This window comes from Pelobates fuscus, chromosome 8 (assembly GCF_036172605.1).
Source record: "Pelobates fuscus isolate aPelFus1 chromosome 8, aPelFus1.pri, whole genome shotgun sequence".
Taxonomy (NCBI): domain Eukaryota; kingdom Metazoa; phylum Chordata; class Amphibia; order Anura; family Pelobatidae; genus Pelobates; species Pelobates fuscus.
The window spans coordinates 47,153,951-47,175,496 of record NC_086324.1 but is presented as its reverse complement, the minus strand read 5'-3'; the positions used below and the strand labels follow the sequence as shown (position 1 = coordinate 47,175,496).

General features: G+C 44.5%; 1 protein-coding gene across 4 annotated transcripts in view; it reads left to right on the top strand.

Moving 5' to 3' along the window:
• Window positions 1-1,617: 1,617 nt before the first annotated feature.
• CCDC141 (coiled-coil domain containing 141) overlaps window positions 1,618-21,546 on the top strand; it is a 136,826-nt gene continuing 116,897 nt past the window's right edge. For all 4 annotated transcript variants that reach the window (XM_063429789.1, XM_063429786.1, XM_063429785.1 and 1 more), the window contains exon 1: window positions 1,618-1,887. In XM_063429789.1, the coding sequence (XP_063285859.1) occupies window positions 1,786-1,887 (102 nt within the window). In that variant the 5' untranslated portion in view covers window positions 1,618-1,785. The remainder of the gene's footprint in view (window positions 1,888-21,546) is intronic.

The following is a 21,546-nucleotide window of genomic DNA, read 5'->3' as shown; positions in this document are numbered from 1 at the left end:
ATGACTCAGTCCAGCCAAACTAAGCAATCAGAGGAGAATGGCCTCAGCATGAGAGGTGACCAAGAACTGATGATCACCCTGGGTTTGCTCAAAAGATCATGTTTGGAGATGGGAGACACTTGTGGAAGAACAACCATCACTGTACTACTCAAACGATCTGGACTTTATGGCAGACTGGCCAGCGGAAGAAATAAGATTATCTGGTCATATGAAAACAAAATTGAACTATATGGCCTCAAATCAAAGCATCATGTCTGAAGGAAACCAAACACGGCTGATAACGTTCTCAATACCATGCCAATAGTGAAGCATTGTGGTGGTAATATCAACCAGTGGGGTGTTTTTCAATTGTAGGGACTGGAGTACTGGGGAACTAGTCAAGGTTTTAGGAAAGCTGTATGCAGATATCCTTAATGAAAACTTGGTCCAGAGCGCTCAGAGCCTCAGCCTGGGCTAAAGGTTCACTTTAAAACAGGATAATGACCATTAACACACAGCCAATACAATGCAAGAGTGACTTAGGGACAACTATGTAGATGTCCTTGAGTGGCCCCACCAGAGCCCAAACTTAAACCCAATTGATCACCTCTGGAGGGACACTAAAGTGGCTGTCCACTGATATTTCCCATCTAACATGACAGAGTTTGAGACGATCTGCAGAGATGAATGGCAGGAACTACCCAGATCCAGGTATGCAAAGTGTGTTGCATGATATCCAAAAAGACTTGATGCTGCAATCACTGCAAAATATGCTTCAACTAAGTGTTGAGTTAAGGGTCTGAATACTTATGTCAATATGATATTTCAGTTTTTTTCTGTTTAATATATATGCAATGGTGTCAAAATATCTGTTTTTCGCTCTGTCATTATTGGATATTAAATGTAGATTGATGTGAAATAAAAACAATATATAAAATTGTAGCATAAGGCTGCAATATAAAAAGAAATGAGAAAAAATGGGTCTGAATACTTTACGAATGCTCTGTAATACAGTGAATTAGATTCCAGTTTTTTTCTATAATGCATGCACCGAGCAATATGCAGTTTGAATTTTGCCAATTTTCTTCCGGTTAATTAAAAGTTAGAAACTTGCGAATATTTATATTTAGTCAACTTTTAAATATCAGAACATAATCTTTTCTACTTTTAAATAACCATAACCACAGTGCGGCCCCAAGCAAATCCCTGCTGTCCCCAGACACATTGTCTGCATTTTTTTATCTGGCTATAAATAGTTCATATAGTCATAAACTCCAATGCTATTTAAAGCTTTGTAATACAAAAAAAAAGAAAACAAAAAAATGGGTAAAAATATCTTCTAACGACACAAAAAAACTAAAACATCAAAAAAATATAATTTAAAAAAATCAAAAAATAATGTGCTCTCCGTTTAGAGCTATTTTAAGTGTTGTTAAAGTATCTTATTCCATTTGCTTATCCACCATTAAGAGCAGCGAGCTATAGGGAGCTTTGACATCTCTGATTATAGCAGAAGTGCTCAAACAGCTCTGTGCTATGAAGTTAGGGGTGTGTCGGTTCTGTGACGGGACGATGATAAACTCAATGGGATCGTCTATTTTTAACCTCCTGCTAGTTTCTTCTGCTAATGTAATGTGCCCCGGCTGAGGTTTTTTTTTTTTCCCCTCTTCAATGCTTGCAAATACCCTTGGTGATTACATTCAGAAACCATCGATACTGAGGCAGCGTGATTAAAGAGTTGATCTTTTTTTAGTAATTATTATATTTCATACACTTTGGCCCTTTAGGATCTGGCCGACAGACATCATGTCAAACGAAAAGGATTTTGTCGAACAGTTTTCCACTACTACAGTGAGTACAGTAGCTATCCAAGCGGGGGAATCCAGAATAGTTGTAGCAGTACTCAAGGTAAGCTTTGTTAATGGAGTTTAAGTACTTTGCAAACATAAATTGTTATACTATGCATTTTGTTCCGCATTGCTTTAGGTGTGTGATGACTGCGTCTTGCATTAAATAGTTGTATCAGCTTACTTTAGGAATCTTTACCGAATGTACGTTTGTTAAATGTTTCTGAACGCAGCTCCTTCTAGGATACAATACAGATCCTGGTTACATTCCAGATCTATAAATCACAGTATATGTACAGCACCTGCATCAGCTGAATGCCTTAACCCTTTAAGATCCAGATTTAAGAACAGTCTGCGATACTTTGCACAGCAATCAAATAGTTAAGTTATGAACCTGTAATAATTCTACCAGTTCTCTATCGGCGTTAAATTGTGGATTTTGTCCCTAGCTGAAGTTTAATCCCTTTACGGCTATCACAGCATGTCATATAATTCATTTTAAGCTTTGAGACTTTCTGCTTGTTTCTCCTGAGATGTTTTGTATAATGGAAAAACTAAATTAAATGAAGATTTTGATTCAATTTGGTTTATTTATTTGGATTCTATATGACCTTTTTGTAAGCCATGCTTTGTAGTGTTTATTACAATTTCTCCCAATGATATTGACTCGTAGGTTACCCGTTGGCTTTTAATGCAAAACCCAGGCGTTGGGGATTTATTTGCTTGGTAGTGAACTGTGATGGTCTTTGATTTTATTTTGGTAAATTCAAAACAAATTGAAACATTCTCAAATGTTTCTACATTCCCAAGTAAAGTGAGCAAATTCAGTTTTCACAGGACAACATTTTACTGATTTACAAATTAACGTCCCCCCTAAGGTCAATGTGTTGGAAGTAATATATACATACAATTCTAAGGGTAGCTTTCCATATTATCATTCCCACTGGGATCATTATCATTCGCACTGGGATCATTCGCACTGTTTCTATGACTTTTGTTGGGGGTTTTGAATCACATATCAACTGCATTTTAATTATTATTTCTATAGCTCCAAAATATATTGCTTTAACGAGGATATAAAATATAAGGTAAACAGAAATTAGAAGTCAATAAGGCTCCTCTTAAAATGCTTACAATCTGCATCCGGAGGCTTTAAAACGTTGTGAAACAAACCATAATTTGCATATGTTGCAAAAAGGACATTAAGGGGGAGATTTAGGAATAAACAGGTGGTGTTCTGTGGCAAAGTGCTAAAAAAAGACCAATTGCTTTAGAAACCAATAGAATGTCTCTAAACAAGTAGCACTTTTGTGCCAAAATAGCACCTGTTAAGTTTGAGAAATCTCCCCCTAAGTGTAGGATTGGAAGCAGAGGTCACCTGCCGCAAGTCTGATGAGTGAGGAAGCATGATTGAGGCTCTTGTTTGGAGCTGATTGAGGAAATGTGGTCTCCTTATTAACGGCCTAGTATTATTGAGAATGATCAGAAAATATGTAACAAGTCTATGTAGAGATGCCATTGTGGCAGAGGAATCTCACCACAGTTTTGGGCAAGCACAAATTGACCAAGTCTCCATGGGCCCGTCTCTGTATATTGTACAACAACCAGTAAAAGAGTCTTTTTTTTCACTCCCTCAATCGTATTTATGAGGGGACAGCGTGTGCATGTTTATCTGCAAGTCCCAGCACACAGGCTGTCTGTGCAACTTTGTAATGCTGTATGTATATATGTGGTAGAGGGGACTATTAAAGGAACACTCAAATAAAAAAAAACAACAACAGGAATGCCCCCAAGGAATAATTGCAGCATTTAATTTGTTTTGAATGTCTTCTTTGCAGTTACATGAAATCATGGCTTGCAATAGCTACAGCTCTATAATCTGCAGCTACTGCTAGCCCTCTCCTTCTCCGTGGATGTCCAATCACAGACTTCTGAATGAGCTGAATTCTCATTGATAAGTCTTTGCAAGGCAAGTACTATGGATAATTGTCTGCCTGATCAGTTCAGCTTCACAGAGCTAAGCTGCCAGGAAGTAACAGGACCGGCTGTCTGACAGCCAAGGAAGTGCTTTACAGGTTTAGAGTGTTGCTTTAAGAGAACCCAGAGTGGTATCACATTTTCTCTAAATAATATTCTCCCTTCTCTTTTTTCACTTTCACACTAACTTCTCTCATTAGTAAAATAGCCCTGTCCTTCTGCTCACCTGTCCCTGGCAACACCATCTTCATTACTTCCATTTTACTCCCCTCTCTATTCATCCCATGCACTCTACATATACCTTTCCAGCCTATCTCCTCCAACTCCTCCCAAATCCTCAATATACATACCCTCCTACAAAACGTTCAAATCCTTCTCCCACCTTCACTTCCTTTCTATCCTTTTGCTCCTAGCAGCTGGTGATGTCTCTCCAAACACCGGTCCCATCTCAGCAAACCCACCATGTGCAAACTCAAGGAACCACACCAATCTCATACATATCTCATGTTACTCTTCCTCTAAATCCTCCTTCAATACAGTCCTCTGGAATGCATGCTCTGTTTGCAATATTACAAAATCCACTGCTGTCCACGACCTCTTGCTACCCCGGCATCTTTGTCCTTTGGTGGTCTTCAACTTCAACCCACAATCCAAGACACTCTGAATGTAAAGGTGGTAGTGTAGGGTTTCTTCTCGCACCTCACTGCACCTTAAAACTTCTATCCCCCCCCCCCTTCCCTCTCTTTCCCATCATTTGAATTCATTTGATTCGCCTCTTCAAACCCTTCTCTGTTAACATTGCCGTTATTTATCGTTCCCCCTGGTGCCCCTCTCCTCTTCCTTGACCACTTTACTGCATGGCTATGCTACTTCCTTTCCTCTAATATTCCATCCCTAATTCTCGGGGACTTCAATATTCCCATTAACCCACCTTTGACCTCAGCAGCCTCTAAACTACTTTCAATTACTTCCTCCCTCGGGCTATCGCAGTGGTTAATTCTCCAATCCATGTAGCTGGCAATACCCTCAACCTCATTTTCTCTTCTGCATGTTCAGTATCTAATATCTGCAACACTCCATTTCTTCTCTCTGATCACCACCTCTTATCATTTGCTCTTGAGTACCCCCTCACTCAACAACCTCAGCCTAACCCCCTCAACTCAGGAGGAACCTTAATTCTGTTGACCTCCAGCAGCTGTCAGCTGATATTGATTCACAACTGCTATCCATCCCTTCCCTCTCCCTTCCCTCACTGGCCATGTCCAGATATAACACTACCCTTACCTCTGCCTTGAACTTTGCAGCCCCGCTCCAAACATGCACCTCGAGGAGGACACCCCCCCAATTGTGACATACTAAATCAACACGCTACCTGCAAAGATGCTCCCATTGTGCTGAACGTTCCTAGAGGAAGTCTTGCACCCAGTCAGACTTTCTCCATTATAGATTCATACTGTGTTTATACAACGCAGCCCTTGCCCTCGCCAAACAGTCATACTTTTCCTCTCTCATTAGTTCATGCTCCCGCAATCCCAGGCGTCTCTTTGACACCTATAACTCTCGTCTTTGCCCTGCTGTGGCCACCCCCAAACTAACTTTACAGCCGATAGCTTTGCATGCTACTTTACCGACAAGATTAAACAGCTAAGGAAAGAATTCTCCCCACCTTGCCATTCTGTTTCCCAACCACACGTAGATCATCCCTTTCCTACCCTTCAGACTTTCTCTCCGGCTACTGAACAAGAGGTGGCTGCGCTTCTCCTTTCCTCTCACCCCACCACTTGCCCGCTCGATCCTGTCCCATCTCACCTTATCAGATCTCTCTCCCATTGTCGTGTGCCTTTCTTAACACACATCTTCAACTGCTCTCTGTCTTCTGGCATTGTCCCTGCTGACCTTAAACATGCCACTTTAGTACCTATCCTGAAAAAACCCTCCCTTGACCCGTCCTCCCCCTCTAACTATCGCCCCATATCCCTGCTCCCTTTTTCCTCAAAGCTTCTGGAAATACTTATCTTTACCTGTATGTACACTTCCTCAATTCCAACTCTCTCCTTGACCCTATTCAATCTGGCTTCCGCCCTCTCCATTCTACTGAGAGTGTTCTTATCCAAGTTACTAATGATCTAATCGCAGATAAATCCAAAGGCCACTACTCCATACTAATTCTTCTTGACCTCTCTGCTGCCTTCGACTCCGTTGATCATGCTCTCCTCCTTTAAACTCTTCAATTGCTCGGTCTCTGTGTCTCTGTCCTCTCGTGATTTTCCTCTTATCTTTCCCAATGCTCATTCAGTATCTCCTTTTCTAATGATTCTCCCCTCATCCTGTCTTGGCTGGAGTCCCCCAAGGCTCTGTCCTTGGTCCCCTTCTATTTTCTCTTTATACTGCCTCTCTTGGCAAACGTATTATCTCTTTTGGATTCCACTACCACCTCTACGCTGATGATACCCTGTCGTCCTGCAACATGTCACTGCTTGCCTTTCTTCGATCTCTGACTGCATGTCCTCCCGCTTTCTGAAACTCAATCTCTGTAAAACTGAGCTCCTTGTCTTTCCTCCTCCTAATACGGATCCTCCTCTCTCGCTCTCCCTTCAAGTCAGTGATATCCACATAATCCCATCCTTGCAAGCGCGCTGTCTTGGCGTCATACTTGATTCTTGCCTCACCTTTGAGCCTCACATCCAGTATGTTGCCAAATCCTGTAGATTCCATCTTAAAAGTATAGCCCGCATCTAACGCAAGATGCTGCCAAGGAGCTTGTCCATGCTATAGTAATTTCCAGCATGGATTATTGTAACCCTCTCCTTATTGGTCTTCCCAAAACCTGTATTGCCCCGCTACAGTCTCTAATGAATGCTGATGCCAGACTGATTTTCCTCTCTAGTCGGTCCTCTCACACCTCACCCCTCTGTCAGTCCTTACATTCAGGGCCGGTGCAAGGATTTTTGCAGCCCTAGGCAAAAGTAAAGTTTGCCGCCCCCCCCCCCCATGTGACATCACAATGCCCCATCCATATGATCTGCCATGTTAACTAACGCCAGTGCTGCAGTGCCGCTATGTTTACATTAATAGGCCTGCAGGGACAGGCTATAGACACCAGAACCACTACATTAAGCTGAAGTGGTTCTGGGGACTATAGTGTTTCTTTAATGTGAGGTAAATTAGAGATTAGTGCAACGAATAATATACTAGATTGCCTACTTACAACCAGATGAGGATGATGATGGGCTCTAGCTGCAGTCTGGCTCCACTGGTCTGGTGTAGAACAGGCTCTCTGGAGGCTGTTTGTAACTGTGGTCACAAAAATCAATGTTCTGGGAGAACGGGAAGCAGCTCCATTTTTGGGGGGCCCTTTACACAGCTCAAGGTCTGGGTCCCAGGGTCCACCTTCATGTTTCACCAATGAGTTTGTTCATAGGGGGTGGAATGTGTAGGGGATGTCCTGATATGTGTGTAAGGAATGCATTGTGTGAATCTGTGTTTGTATGTGTAAGGGCTGCAAGGTATGTTTCTGTGTATGTACGGGATGCAGTGTGTGCGTCTGTAAGGGGTGCATTGAGTGTGTGTAAGGAATGCATTGTGTGTTTCTGTGTGTGCAAGGGATGCATTGTGTGTAAGGGTTGCATTGCTTGTGTGTGTGTGTCTGTGTAATGCATTGTGTGTTTTTCTGTGTGTAAGGGGTGCATTGTGTGTGTGTGTGTGTGTGTGTGAGATGGGTGTCAATCTCTCCCCCCTCCCTTGTCACTCTCTTCTCCCCCCTCCCTTGTCACTCTCTTCTCCCCCCTCCTTTGTCACTCTCTTCTCCCCCCTTGTCCCTCTTTTCCCCCCTCCCTTGTCACTCTCTTCTCCCCTGCTTGTCCCTCTCTTCTCCCCCCTCCCTTGTCACTCTCTTCTCCCCCGTTGTCACTCTCTTCTCCCCTGTTGTCACTCTCTTCTCCCCTCCCCACTCTCATTCCCCCTCCCTGTCAATTTCTTCCTCCCCTCCCTGTCAATTTATTTTCCCCCTGTCAATTTATTCCCCTACCCTCCCTGTCAATTTATCCCCCCACCCTCCCTGTCAATTTATTCCCCCCATCCCTTTTAATGTATCCCCCTTCCCTTTCAATTTATCCCCCCCTTTCAATTCCCCTCCCCTCCCTTTCAATTTATCTCCCCCCTTTCAATTTATCTCCCCCCTTTCAATTTATCTCCCCTCCCTCCCTTACAAATTTATCTCCCCCCCTCCCTTTCAATTGATCTCCCCCCTTTCAATTTATCTCCCCTCCCTCCCTTTCAATTTATCTCCCCCTTTCAATTTATCTACCCCCTATCAATTTATCTCCCCCCTTTCAATTTATCTCCCCCCTCCCTTTCAATTTATCTCCCCCCTTTCAATTTATCTCCCCCCTTTCAATTTATCTCCCCCCTTTCAATTTATATCCCCTCCCTCCCTTTCAATTGATCTCCCCCCTTTCAATTTATCTACCCCCTATCAATTTATCTCCCCCTTTCAATTTATCTCCCCCTCCCTTTCAATTTATCTCCCCCCCCTTTCAATTTATCTCCCCTCCCTCCCTTTCAATTTATCTTCCCCCCCCCCTTTCAATTTATCTCCCCTCCCTCCCTTTCAATTTATCTCCCCCTATCAATTTATTTCCCCCCTCCCTTTCAATTTATCTCCCCCCTCCCTTTCAATTTATCTCCCCCCTTTCAATTTATCTCCCCCCTTCCTTTCAATTTATCTCCCCTCCCTCCCTTTCAATTTATCTCCCCCCTTCCTTTCAATTTATCTCCCCTCCCTCCCTTTCAATTTATCTCCCCTCCCTCCCTTTCAATTTATCTCCCCCCCTCCCTTTCAATTTATCTCCCCCTCCCTTTCAATTTATCTCCCCCCTTTCAATTTATCTCCCCTCCCTTTCTATTTATCTCCCCCTTTCAATTTATCTCCCCTCCCTCCCTTTCAATTTATCTACCCCCTTTCAATTTATCTCCCCTCCCTCCCTTTCAATTTATCTACCCCCCTATCAATTTATCTCCCCCTTTCTATTTATCTCCCCCCTCCCTTTCAATTTATCTCCCCCCTTTCAATTTATCTCCCCCCTTTCAATTTATCTCCCCTCCCCCCTTTCAATTTATCTCCCCCCCTTTCAATTTATCTCCCCTCCCCCCTTTCAATTTATCTCCCCCCCTTTCAATTTATCTCCCCCCTTTCAATTTATCTACCCCCTATCAATTTATCTCCCCCTTTCAATTTATCTCCCCCTCCCTTTCAATTTATCTCCCCCCCCTTTCAATTTATCTCCCCTCCCTCCCTTTCAATTTATCTTCCCCCCCCCCTTTCAATTTATCTCCCCTCCCTCCCTTTCAATTTATCTCCCCCCCTTTCAATTTATCTCCCCTCCCTCCCTTTCAATTTATCTCCCCCCTTCCTTTCAATTTATCTCCCCTCCCTCCCTTTCAATTTATCTCCCCCTCCCTTTCAATTTATCTCCCCCTCCCTTTCAATTTATCTCCCCCCTTTCAATTTATCTCCCCTCCCTTTCTATTTATCTCCCCCTTTCAATTTATCTCCCCTCCCTCCCTTTCAATTTATCTACCCCCTTTCAATTTATCTCCCCTCCCTCCCTTTCAATTTATCTACCCCCCTATCAATTTATCTCCCCCTTTCTATTTATCTCCCCCCTCCCTTTCAATTTATCTCCCCCCTTTCAATTTATCTCCCCCCTTTCAATTTATCTCCCCTCCCCCCTTTCAATTTATCTCCCCCCCTTTCAATTTATCTCCCCCCTTTCAATTTATCTCCCCCCTTTCAATTTATCTCCCCCCTTTCAATTTATCTCCCCCCTTTCAATTTATCTCCCCTCCCCCCTTTCAATTTATCTCCCCCCCTTTCAATTTATCTCCCCCCCTTTCAATTTATCTCCCCCCTTTCAATTTATCTCCCCTCCCTCCCTTTCAATTTATCTACCCCCTTTCAATTTATCTCCCCTCCCTTTCAATTTATCTACCCCCTATCAATTTATCTCCCCCCTCCCTTTCAATTTATATCCCCTCTTTCAATTTATCTCCCCCTCCTTTCAATGTATCTCCCCCTCCTTTCAATGTATCTCCCCTCCCTTTCAATTTATCTCCCCCCCTTTCAATTTATCTCCCCTCCCTCCCTTTCAATTTATCTCCCCCTCCCTTTCAATTTATCTCCCCCTCCCTTTCTATTTATATCTCCCCCCCCCACCTGTGTTGTAGCGTGGCTGAGCTCTGTATGATCCGCGGGTACAGGGAACTTTTGTTTCCTGTACCCGGCCGGACTAACAGGAAGTGCACACTCAGTGTGCACTTCCTGTTAGTCCGGCTGGGTACAGGACACCGATGCTCCCTGTACCGGCGGACCATACAGCGCTCGGCCACGCTACAGTTAGTCCCTCCTGTTAGTCCCTCTCCTCATGCTACAGTGCTTCCCTCCTGTTAGTCCCTCTCCTCATGCTGCGCCCGGGCGGTGCGCCCTCATGGACGCACCAGCCCGGGCAAAGCTGCAGCCGCCTGAGGCTCTCTACAGAGCGCTCGGGCGGCTGCAGCATGAGGGGGGCCGGCGCTCCTGCCTAGTCCGCCTTACAGGTAGCGCCGGCCCTGCTTACATTGGCTTCCTGTATCCTATAGGAGTCAAGTGGTAACCTATACCTATAAAGCACTGAACAATTCTAGCCCCTCTTATATCTCTTCACAGATCCATAGGTGGCAATAATAATAATAATTACCACATCTTCTTCCTCACTCATTTCCCAATTGTGCATCATTCAGACATTCATTCAGCTGTTTTTGATAGTGATAATTTTTTGTGCTTGTGTCCCATGTTAATAAAACATCTTAATTTGTTTGGATCAGCATCAGAAATATAAGTATATATGTGGGAGATCACAATCTGTAAGAAAAACGTTTCCAATTACTTTTCTACAGAAGTCACTAATAAAGTCTATGGAAATTCTTTTTGTAGATAAATCATTTGAAACGTTTTTCTAACAGATAGTGATCATTTCCGATGCTGATCCAAACACATTAAATTAAAGCCTTTGTTGCAAAGCAGCCAGTGTCAGGAGGCTCACATGTATCAATATTGCTTAAACTGTCTGTAATTTGTACAGTAGGGAATACTACTTTATTAGGTTTAGGTTTGGTACCCGGGTACCCTCTTTTGGTGATCCCTTCCCTCTCTCTGTGTTATTTCCCCCCTCTCATTTACCGACAGAAGGGGCCGGCCGCGGTACATGCTGGAGCCGCCGGGCCGGGTGGCCGCCTCGCTGGTCTGGCGGCACTCCTGTCAGGCTGTCACTAACGCTGAGGGCGGAAGGAGGGAGGAGCATGTCTCTCTCTCATGCTACTTTGCGGTTCCCACAATTCCCAGCACAGGATGAGGGAACCGCAAGGGAACATGAGAGAGAGACATGCTCCTCCCTCCTTCCGTCCTCAGCGTTAGTGACAGCCTGACAGGAGTGCCGCCGGACCGGCGAGGCTGCCACCCGGCCCGGCGGCTCCAGCATGTACCACGGCCGGCCCCTTCTGTCGGTAAATGAGAGGGGGGAAATAACACAGAGAGAGGGAATAGATAGAGGCAGGGGTAAAGGAAAGAAACAGGCAGTGGGAAAATAGAGAGACAGGGGGAGGGGAAGGAAAGAGACAGAGGGAGGGAGAGAGTGACACAGGGAAAGGAGGGAGAAAGAGACAGGGGGGAAGAGTGAGACACAGGGGGAGAAAGAGGGGGAATAGAGAGATGGTGGAGGGGGGAGAAAGAGGCAGAGGGGAAGAGAGAGGTGGGGTAGAGAGAGACACAGGGAAAGGGGGGAGAAAGAGACAGAGGGGACGAGAGATGTGGGGTAGAGAGAGACACAGGGAAAGGAGGGAGAAAGAGAGGGGACGAGAGATGTGGGGTAGAGAGAGACACAAGGAAAGGGGGGAGAAAGAGACAGAGGGGACGAGAGATGTGGGGTAGAGAGAGACACAGGGAAAGGGGGGAGAAAGAGACAGAGGGGACGAGAGATGTGGGGTAGAGAGAGACACAGGGAAAAGGGGGAGAAAGAGACAGAGGGGACGAGAGACACAGGGAAAAATGAGAGAGACACACAAGGGGAGGGGGAGAAAGAGGCAGAGGGGGAAGAGAGACTGGGAAGGAGAGGGGAGACATGGACACAGAGGAGCAGTGTGGGGGAGAAAGAAACATACAGAGGGACTGGGGGAGACAAAAAGGCACACAGAGGGGTTGTATATATCATTGGTGGATCCCCCTGGCCGATCTCTCTCCCCGGTCTGCAGGCATCGTGCGGGCAGCCGTCAGGGGAGGGAAGAAGAGAGGACCCGGGAGCTTAGCCTGCAGCTCCTCTGGGTCCTTCTCACGCGAGCACAGAGCGCTGCCGGCAGTTACCATGGCAACGCTCCGGCTCTCGCAAGAGTGAACTCTAGCCCTGGAGCTACGGGCTAGAGTTCACTCTCAACACTGCGACCACCAGGGATTAGCCCCATACACACACTGCCCCCACACACACACACACACACCATACACATTCACTCACTGCCCCCCATACACACACACTGTCGCCACACACATTTACACACATTGCCTCACACACACACACACACACACACACATACACAGACCCCCATACACAGACCCCCATACTAACATTGCCACACACACCCTACACATTCACACACTACACCCCCCCCACACACACACACACACTGAACCTTTCACACACACTGCACCCCTCACACATTGCACCACTGCTCCTATACCCTACTACAGCCCCATATCCCAGCAGACCCCAGGTAAGTTCTCAAAGTGTTCTTAAACGGTTTGACTACTTACTCTGGGACGGGTCCCGGCCCTCCTGGCACCATAACCACTACACAGAGCAGCAGTGGTTATTGTGCATGGATTATTTCTTTAAATAATCTACAAGTGCCCCCGTAGCCAGCCAGCCCACAGGCCGGCCAGCCAGCCCACAGGCCAACCAGGCCACCAGTTAGCCAGCCCACAGGCCAGCAGCCAGCCACTGGCCAGAAGCCAGCCCACAGACCTACAGCAAGCCCACAGCCTGCCGGCAGTAGCCAGGAAGCCCACAGCCTGCCGGGAAGCCACAGCCAGCCAGCCGCAGCCAGCAAGCCCACAGCCTTCCAGCAACAGTAATTAAGGTAACTTGGCCTAGGTATCAGCAAGCTATGTTGTGTTGCTATATTGTAAATAGGAGAGACCCCCCTCCAGGCACCATTAGACTGCATTGTAGTCTCTAATGGGGCCTGGAGTAGATTCTTTCTAATACTCTCTAAAGGACACTGAGATAGCCTCTGCTAGAAAGACCTCCCCTCCATGGCCCATTAGCCCTCAATTGTAGTCTCTACTGGGGCCTGGAGGTGACTGTTTCCAGCAGAGTCTATCTAATGGACGCTGAGATGGCCTCTGATAGAAAGACCCCCTTCCAAGCCTATTAGACTCCATTGTAGTCTCTAATTGGGCCTGGAGGGGATTCTTTATAACACACTCTCTAAAGGACACTGAGAGAGCCTCTGCTAGAAAGACCCCCCTCCATGGCCCATTAGCCCTCAATTGTAGTCTCTACTGGGGCCTCGAGGGGATGATTGCACTTTTGTTCCTTGTGTCTAAAGATTGTGTAGGGTGTGGCTGGAGGCGGGACAAGGGTAGGGCTTGCTGTGGAGCATGGGTGGGGCCTGTAAGGGGGCCCTTGATTTATTTTGCCCGTGGGCCCCGAGGGCTCTCAGTCCGCCCCTGGCCACATTTACTTCACTACAAGCCTTACTTTCTTTTCCTCCACATTTTCTCTCTTACCTCCCATGCTGCCATATGTCCTACCCCTACCTTTTCCTCAATCACATTCTCTTCTCCCATCCCTTTTACGTGGTATTGGTAACAGATCAAGAATAGGGCTGTGCTTGTCATCGAAAATATCGTTGCTAATTTGAGGTGTTGTGTCAGGGTGACTGGGTTTAATAGTACACAATATGATGTATATTCAATAGTTGTGTGTAAAGCCAGAAGGACCATCACCATAATTCCCACCAGTATATGATGGAGATGAAGACTTCAAGATTCAGTGTATGTTCCCCAGGTAGATTCCCCTGATGGCTGAAGATTGTACACTCCCAAAATGGCCATGCCTCACACAAGTGTCTAACATAATATAGACATATATATATATTTGAAAAATAATTATTCACAGTAATTTATTTTGTGTGGACAGTAGTCTACACGCAGTGCATTTGGTTCTATAAAAGAGTTAAAGGAACACTCCTAACCCCATAACCAGAAGTGCCCTGATGTCCTCCTATTGTAAACAGACAAACCATGAAGCAATGTCTTGTCAACATACCTGGAGTTCACCAGATGTCCGCTGCCTTGTCCAGGGAAAGGGCAACAGGCACCTGGGGGAACATTGTTAAATGTTTTTAAACAGTCTGATTGCTTACTCTGGGATGGTGTATAAGTAATACTTTAAAAAATATGTAAATGTAAATTGTAGAGATAATGGAGCAGTACGTAAGCCATAACATTAAATTTCAGCTCATGACATGATGAAATACCTTCACAATTTCTCCACTCCACACCTTTATTTCAATCTAGTACATCAATGTCATTCTGCTCGATATGGCAGTACAAACTGCTGGCTTTGTGTTCTCTAGAACCAGTGACAATAGTTTTCCAAAAATTTTCATAAAGGGACACTATAGTCACCCCACACAGCTTAATCTCAATGAAGTGGCCTGGGTGCTGTGTTTTTAAGGTTAAATCCACCTTTTAGTGGCCATCATAAGGACAGCCACTAGTGGTGCTTCAGCTGCTCTGACTGAATAACACTTGTTTATGTGATATGGAAGCCCTCTATGAGAAGCATTGAATTGGACCACCGCAGAGGAAGCTTTGCTTCCTCCGTGACGTCGTGGGAGGCAGAGAGGTAAGCCCTATATAGATTTAGGGACAGGGACACTATAGCATTAGGAATATAGGTTTGTATTCATTATGCTATAGTGGTCCTTTAAATTATAAGTGGGGGAGAGAATGGTCAGGAATGGGATCTGCTGTTAGAGTTGCACAGTAGCAAGATATAGTGTTTACTCTCTGACTAGTGATATTTCCATTCAGCATTAATCCTTCCTGGAAAAGTCCATTTAGCCTCGCAATTTATTTATGTGTCTGCCGGCATATGCTGGCAGTTTTATTTTACGCTATAAGTGGATATTGAAATGTAATAATGTCTTTATAAGTGTAATGAGTTGTCTTTTCTTCACGTACTTACAGCAGCATATAGTCAAATTGATTCAGAGTAAACTTGACACACAGTGATTTTTTTTTTACACTAATTTGTTTCACAGATGTAAATAAAGAGCGATCTGCTTGCAGCTCTAGAAGTATCTGAGTCTGAGTAACAATACCACATTTTAATTAAATATTATACTAATGGACAATGATCAAGATTGACAGTTATGAGGGGTGATGGTGTCAGTGACACTGTACTAATCCCCAAAAACTGTGTGGGTCCCCCAAAAGGGGGCTTGTCAACCTGGAGTGCATTTAAAATGTATTATTTTCCTGGATTATGGTGCAAAGTGTTCCCTATTCCTTCCTCGCTTCATTATATTAAATAAATGGATAAGGGGTGCTCTAATCACCTTTAAAAATAAACCACGCTTCTAGCTTTACAAAAGAGACAGCTTATACTTCCCCTCTACCAGTCTAAGTGATTTCACAGCAGTGCAGTTTCTCCATTCATCATTCTTGTTGAATGGAACTGTTTTAGGTGTTGAATTACATATCTTATAATCTTCTGCTGGGTCACTACCTAGTTTGGCTGGAGCGGATTACAGAATTTCCAAATTCCAGGTATTTGCAGCAATAATGTGAACTACAAAGTTCTATATATTAATTTTCTTTTAATATTTCTTTTGCTATGCATTAGCTATCAAATGCATTAATAATAAATGTCAACCAAAATGTTCACAATCAACTAACCCAAATCTAATTAATTAATTAAATTAATTAGTATCAACTTCAGCGTGGAATGTTTCTTTAATTCTGTAGCGATATGCCCAGTCTAACACAAGTTGTGTTCAGTGGTATACTAACTGTGGGGACAACACTGCGGGATATCTATGAGGAGGTTCTGGAGAAACTAATGCCAGTATTCATGGTGAGGAGCAGCACATGTGTGTGAGATGGCAGAGTAAGGCACATGACGCGGAGACTGAGGAGAGGGGCAGATGTGGTTGAGGTACAAGAGGGAAAGAGTTAGACACTTGAGAGTTCCGGGATAAACACTTGTCTAAAAGACACATCTGGAGGAGATATGCAGGATACATTCACATACGGGTACACTTGCACCCACATGTATTGAGACTCCATACAAATATTCACATGCATTTTTACATACATACCACACATATGGGATTATGGGATGAACATGGTGACATAGAATTAAGGTTTCCGGGTGTCATATATTCCTGAATGTCAAGTACTATAGGTAGAGGAATGATAAAAAGGGCTGAAGGCTGATGGCTTGAAGGGAGCGGAAAGTGGTTTAGATGTCTTAAGATGAATAGGGAGCAATGATATTTAGGCAGGGCTGGTGCTAGAGAATATTGCACCCTAGGCAAGATTCACTACTTGCACCCCTCCAAAAACAAAAATTGAAAAACATAGTGTGTCTCTTTCTCCCAAACCCCTATGTGTGTCACTTTCTCCCCCAACCCCTTTGTGTGTCTTTTCCCCCAACCCCTTTGTGTGTCTTTTCCCCCGGACCCTTTGTGTGTCTCTTCCTCCAGCCCCTTTGCTTGATTCTCCCTCCAGCCACTTGGCATGTCTCATTTCTCCCTCCCCAGCCACTCTGTGTTTGCCATTGTCCCCTTCCCCAACCCCTTGGGGTGTCTATGTGTCACCTTTCCCAGTCCCTCTTTGTGTGTCACTGTCCCCTTCCCCATCCATCTGAGTGTCTCTGGGTTCATGCACATAACACACAGCATAAATACAAATTATATGTGGTCACTTATGCACATAATATATAAGGAGATATACAGATTACATGTGCAGTCAGATACACACATTAATATGAACCTGCAATTATTGTCAAACAGGGTTTATGGGAATTGTCAAATGTTTTTCACAAACCTCTTCAAAGCCAAGGTTTGCCATTGTTTGTATTGTTGCTTACGGGCAATAGGAGATCATGGAACCCACTTGTGCCTGGCAACTTACAAGCTACACCCATATAAGCCTCATCCACATACACACATTGGCTACATGTACATCATTGTGTTACAGAAAGGGTTGTACTGTGGGAGGTGGTACTTTAGAGGTGGACTAGGGCTGTTGTGTGTGAATATAGGCTGTAGTGGGGGGATAGGTCCTGAAGTGTGGGGGATAGGGGTTGAAATTGAGGGATAGAGACTGTAGTGTGGGGGTTTGGTGGATAGGGGCTGTAATAGGGGATAGGGCATGTAGTGGTTGGTTAGGGAATTAAGAGCTGTATTGGGTAAACATGGATTGTTGGTTGTTTTTTGGGGGTTAGAGACTGTAGTGGGTTAAAAGGGGCTTCAGGGAGGGACAGGGGGTCGAATGCAGGAATAGGGGTTGTAGTGGGCGAGATATGGGCTGTAGTGAGGAGACAGGTGCTGAGGGAAAATTATTTAAAAAAATTGGAACGATAATGGGAGTATAAAGACTGTAATGGGTGAAAAGGGGCTTTAGTGGGGGACAGGGGGTGTATATATATATATATATATATATATACATGTAGTGAATCAGGAGCATATATATATACATGTAGGAATCAGGGTCTTGATAAAGACCCTATAGGGTTGAAACGTTGATGTGAGTTATTAACACTTGATTAAATACCGTTTTGAAAATCCAAGGGAGTGCTCCTGATTGACTACATTTATCTATTGGTTTGGAAGCACCCGGGTAATATTACTCTTTTTATTTGTTTTTTTGGGGATGAGTGCCAGAGTCTGGCCATATATATATATATATATATATATATATATATATATATATATTCTACTTCAAATAAAGTATTTAGAATTTTAGATATATATTTCCATTTTATTATTTTTGTTTTATTTCATGACATACCCGTCACCATTCTCCTTGGTGTATCCTGCATTACTCTGGATATTGTAAGTAGGATACCGCTTTTTATCTTTTACTTTGTGTACGCATGTACTACACCTTAATATCTCTCTCTCTATTGTGTTTTCCCATATATATTGGACGGCAAGAACAACAGAACAGAGCTACATATATCCATATCCAGGGATTGTACCGTCCAGGCGCATAACAGCGGAGCTCTTAGTAGCTCAACTAATTGTACCTACCTTAAATAGTCCAAATTACTGCTACATATTGCACTATTTTTTGTCCATTTCTGCTGCCTTTAAAGGTTATAGAAACAATCCACAGATGTTGCAAGTTTTGAGGCAATTGGCATGCTGACTACAGGAATGTCCACCAGAGCTGTTGCTAGTGAATTTTATGTTCATTTCTCTACCATAAGCCGTCTCCAAAGGTGTTTCAGAGAAATTGGCAGTACATCCAACCGGCCTCACAACTGCAGACAATGTGTAGCCACACCAACCCAGGACCTCCACATCCAGCATCTTCACCTCCAAGATCGTCTAAGACGTGCCACCTGGACAGCTGCTGCAACAATCGGTTTGCATAACTAAAGAATTTCTGCACAAACTGTCAGAAACTGTCTCAGGGAAGCTCATCTGCATGCTTGTCATCCTCATCAGGGTCTCGACCTGCCTGCAGTTTGTCGTCGTGGGCAAATGCTCACATTCAATGGCGTCTGGCACTTTGGAGAGGTGTTCTCTTCACGGATGAATCACAGTTTTCACTGTACAGGGCAGATGGCAGACAGCGTGTATTGCGTTGTGTGGGTGAGCGGTTTGCTAATGTCAACGTTGTGGATTGAGTGGCCCATGGTGCCGGTGGGGGTTATGGTATAGGCAGGCATATGTTATGGACAACAAACACAGGTGCATTTTATTGATGGCATTTTGAATGCACAGAAATTACGTGACGAGATCCTGAGGCCCATTGTTGTGCCATTTATCAATGACCATCACCTCATGTTGCAGCATGATAATGCACAGCCCCAGGGCCGGACTGGCCCACTGGGATACCGGGAAATATGACGTCATATTCCGGCTCCGGTCTCATCAAGCTGCGCGCGAGGGAAGGGGAGCAGAGACAGAACAGCCTGCTCCCCCAGAAGAGCCTGCTCCCCCAGCGGCCTCATGAAAAGCTTCCCCTGCGGCCGCCAGCACAGCAATCAGTCTGCCCACCCACAGGTACCAAAAAGTGTGTGTGTGTGTGTGTCTGTCTGTCATGTGTGTGTGTGTGTCTGTGTCATGCTGTGTGTGTGTCTGTCTGTGTCATGCTGTGTGTGTGTGTCTGTCTGTCTGTCTGTGTCATGCTGTGTGTGTGTCTGTCATGCTGTGTGTGTCTGTCTGTGTCATGCTGTGTGTGTGTGTCTGTGTCATGCTGTGTGGGTGTCTGTGCCATGCTGTGTGTGTGTGTCTGTCATGCTGTGTGTGTGTGTGTCTGTCTGTGTCATGCTGTGTGTGTCTGTCATGCTATGTGTGTGTCTGTCTGTGTCATGCTGTGTGTGTCTGTTTGTGTCATGCTGTGTGTGTCTGTTTGTGTCATGCTGTGTATGTGTGTCTGTCTGTGTCATGCTGTGTGTGTGTGTCTGTGTCATGCAGTGTGTGTGTGTCTGTCTGTCTGTGTCATGCTGTGTGTGTGTGTCTGTCTGTGTCATGATGTGTGTGTGTGTCTGTCTGTGTCGTGTGTGTCTGTGTCACGGTGTGTGTGTTTGTCATGGTGTGTGTGTCTGTCTGTGTCATGCGGTGTGTGTGTGTGTCTGTCTGTGTCATGCAGTGTGTCTGTGTCATGCTGTGTGTCTGTCTATGTCATGCAGTGTGTGTGTGTGTGTGTGTGTGTGTTATGCTGTGTGTCTATCTGTGTCATGCTGTGTGTGTGTCTGTCTCTGTTACACTGTGTGTCTGTCTGTGTTACGCTGTGTGTGTCTGTATGTGTCATGCTGTGTGTGTCTGTGTCGTCTGTGTCACGGTGTGTCTGTATCATGGTGTGTGTGGCTGTGTCATGGTGTGTGTGTGTGTGTCTGTCATGGTGTGTGTGTGTGTGTGTCTGTCATGGTGTGTGTGTGTGTGTGTCTGTCATGGTGTGTGTGTGTGTGTGTCAGTCGTGGTGTCTGTGTGTGTTTTTAAAAATAGTGTTTTACTCACTTTTTTTTTTCCCCAACGTCGTGCTGGTCTCTGCCTCTATGACTGAGATCATCAAGCTTGATGATCTCAGCCAATCCGCACTGACACAGGAAGCGCCTCTAGTGACCGTCTGAGTGTCTGTCACTAGAGGTGTCACTAGGAAGCAATGTAAACACTGCCTTTTCTCTGCAAAGTCAGTGTTTACATTCAAAAGCCTGCAGGGACAGGCTATAGACACCAGAACCACTACATTAAGCTGTGTGTGTGTGTGTGTGCGCCTGCTAGTGAGCTTGCTTGCTTGCATGTGTGTGTGTGTGTGTGCCTGCTAGTGAGTGAGCTTGTGTTTTTATGTCAATGAGCTTATGTATATTAGTGAAATTGTTTGTCTATGAGGCTGTGTATCAATGAGCTTGTGTGTGTCAGTGAGATTGTCTGTGTCTCCATGTGAGTATGCTTACTGTATAATTAAATGTTTTACTCTGAAAGGACCAATATATTATATTAGAAAAAGCAATATATATATATATATATATATATATATATATATATATATATATTTTTATATATATATTACTCTATTATCTGGGGTGGCAAGACATATCCTTACATATTACATGCGACAATATATGGCGCAATGACTTATGGGGCTGGCATAGATTTTTTTTTCCAGGGCTGCTTTGTATCCCCAGTCCGGCCCTGCACAGCCCCATGTTGCAAGGATCTGTACACAATTCCTGGAAGCTGAAAACATCCCAGTTCTTGCATGGCCAGCATACTCACCGGACATGTCACCCATTGAGCATGTTTGGGATGCTCTGGATCGGTGTATACGACAGCGTGTTCCAGGTCCTGCCAATATCCAGCAACTTCGCATAGCCATTGAAGAGGAGTGGACCAACATTCAACAGGCCACAATCAACAACCTGATCAACTCTATGCGAAGGAGATGTGTTGCACTGCGTGACGCAAATGGTGGTCACACCAGATACTGACTGCTTTTCGGACCCCCCCGGATCCTCCCAATACAGTAAAACTGCACATTTTAGAGTGGCCTTTTATTGTGGCCTGCCTAAGGCACAGCTGTGCAATAATCATGCTGTGTAATCAGCATCTTGATATGCCAAACCTTCTGAAGTGGATGGATTATCTCAGCAAAGGAGAAGTGCTCACAAAAGCAGATTTAGACAGATTTGTGAACAATATTTGAGAGAAATAGGCCTTTTGTGTACATAGAAAAAGTCTTAGATCTTTGAGCTCAGCTCATGAAAAATGGGGGCAAAAACAAAAAAGTGTTGCATTTATAATTTTGTTCAGTGTATATATTGAATTTTGTTTTCTGATGGTAATCATTTTAATCACATGCATATAAATGCTTTATTAAATTTCTCTAATAGCGATGTATCATCTTGTATTTCACAAGTTCACACATTAAGTCTCTGGACCTTATGAGCATCTTAAAAGAATAGGTGTAAAC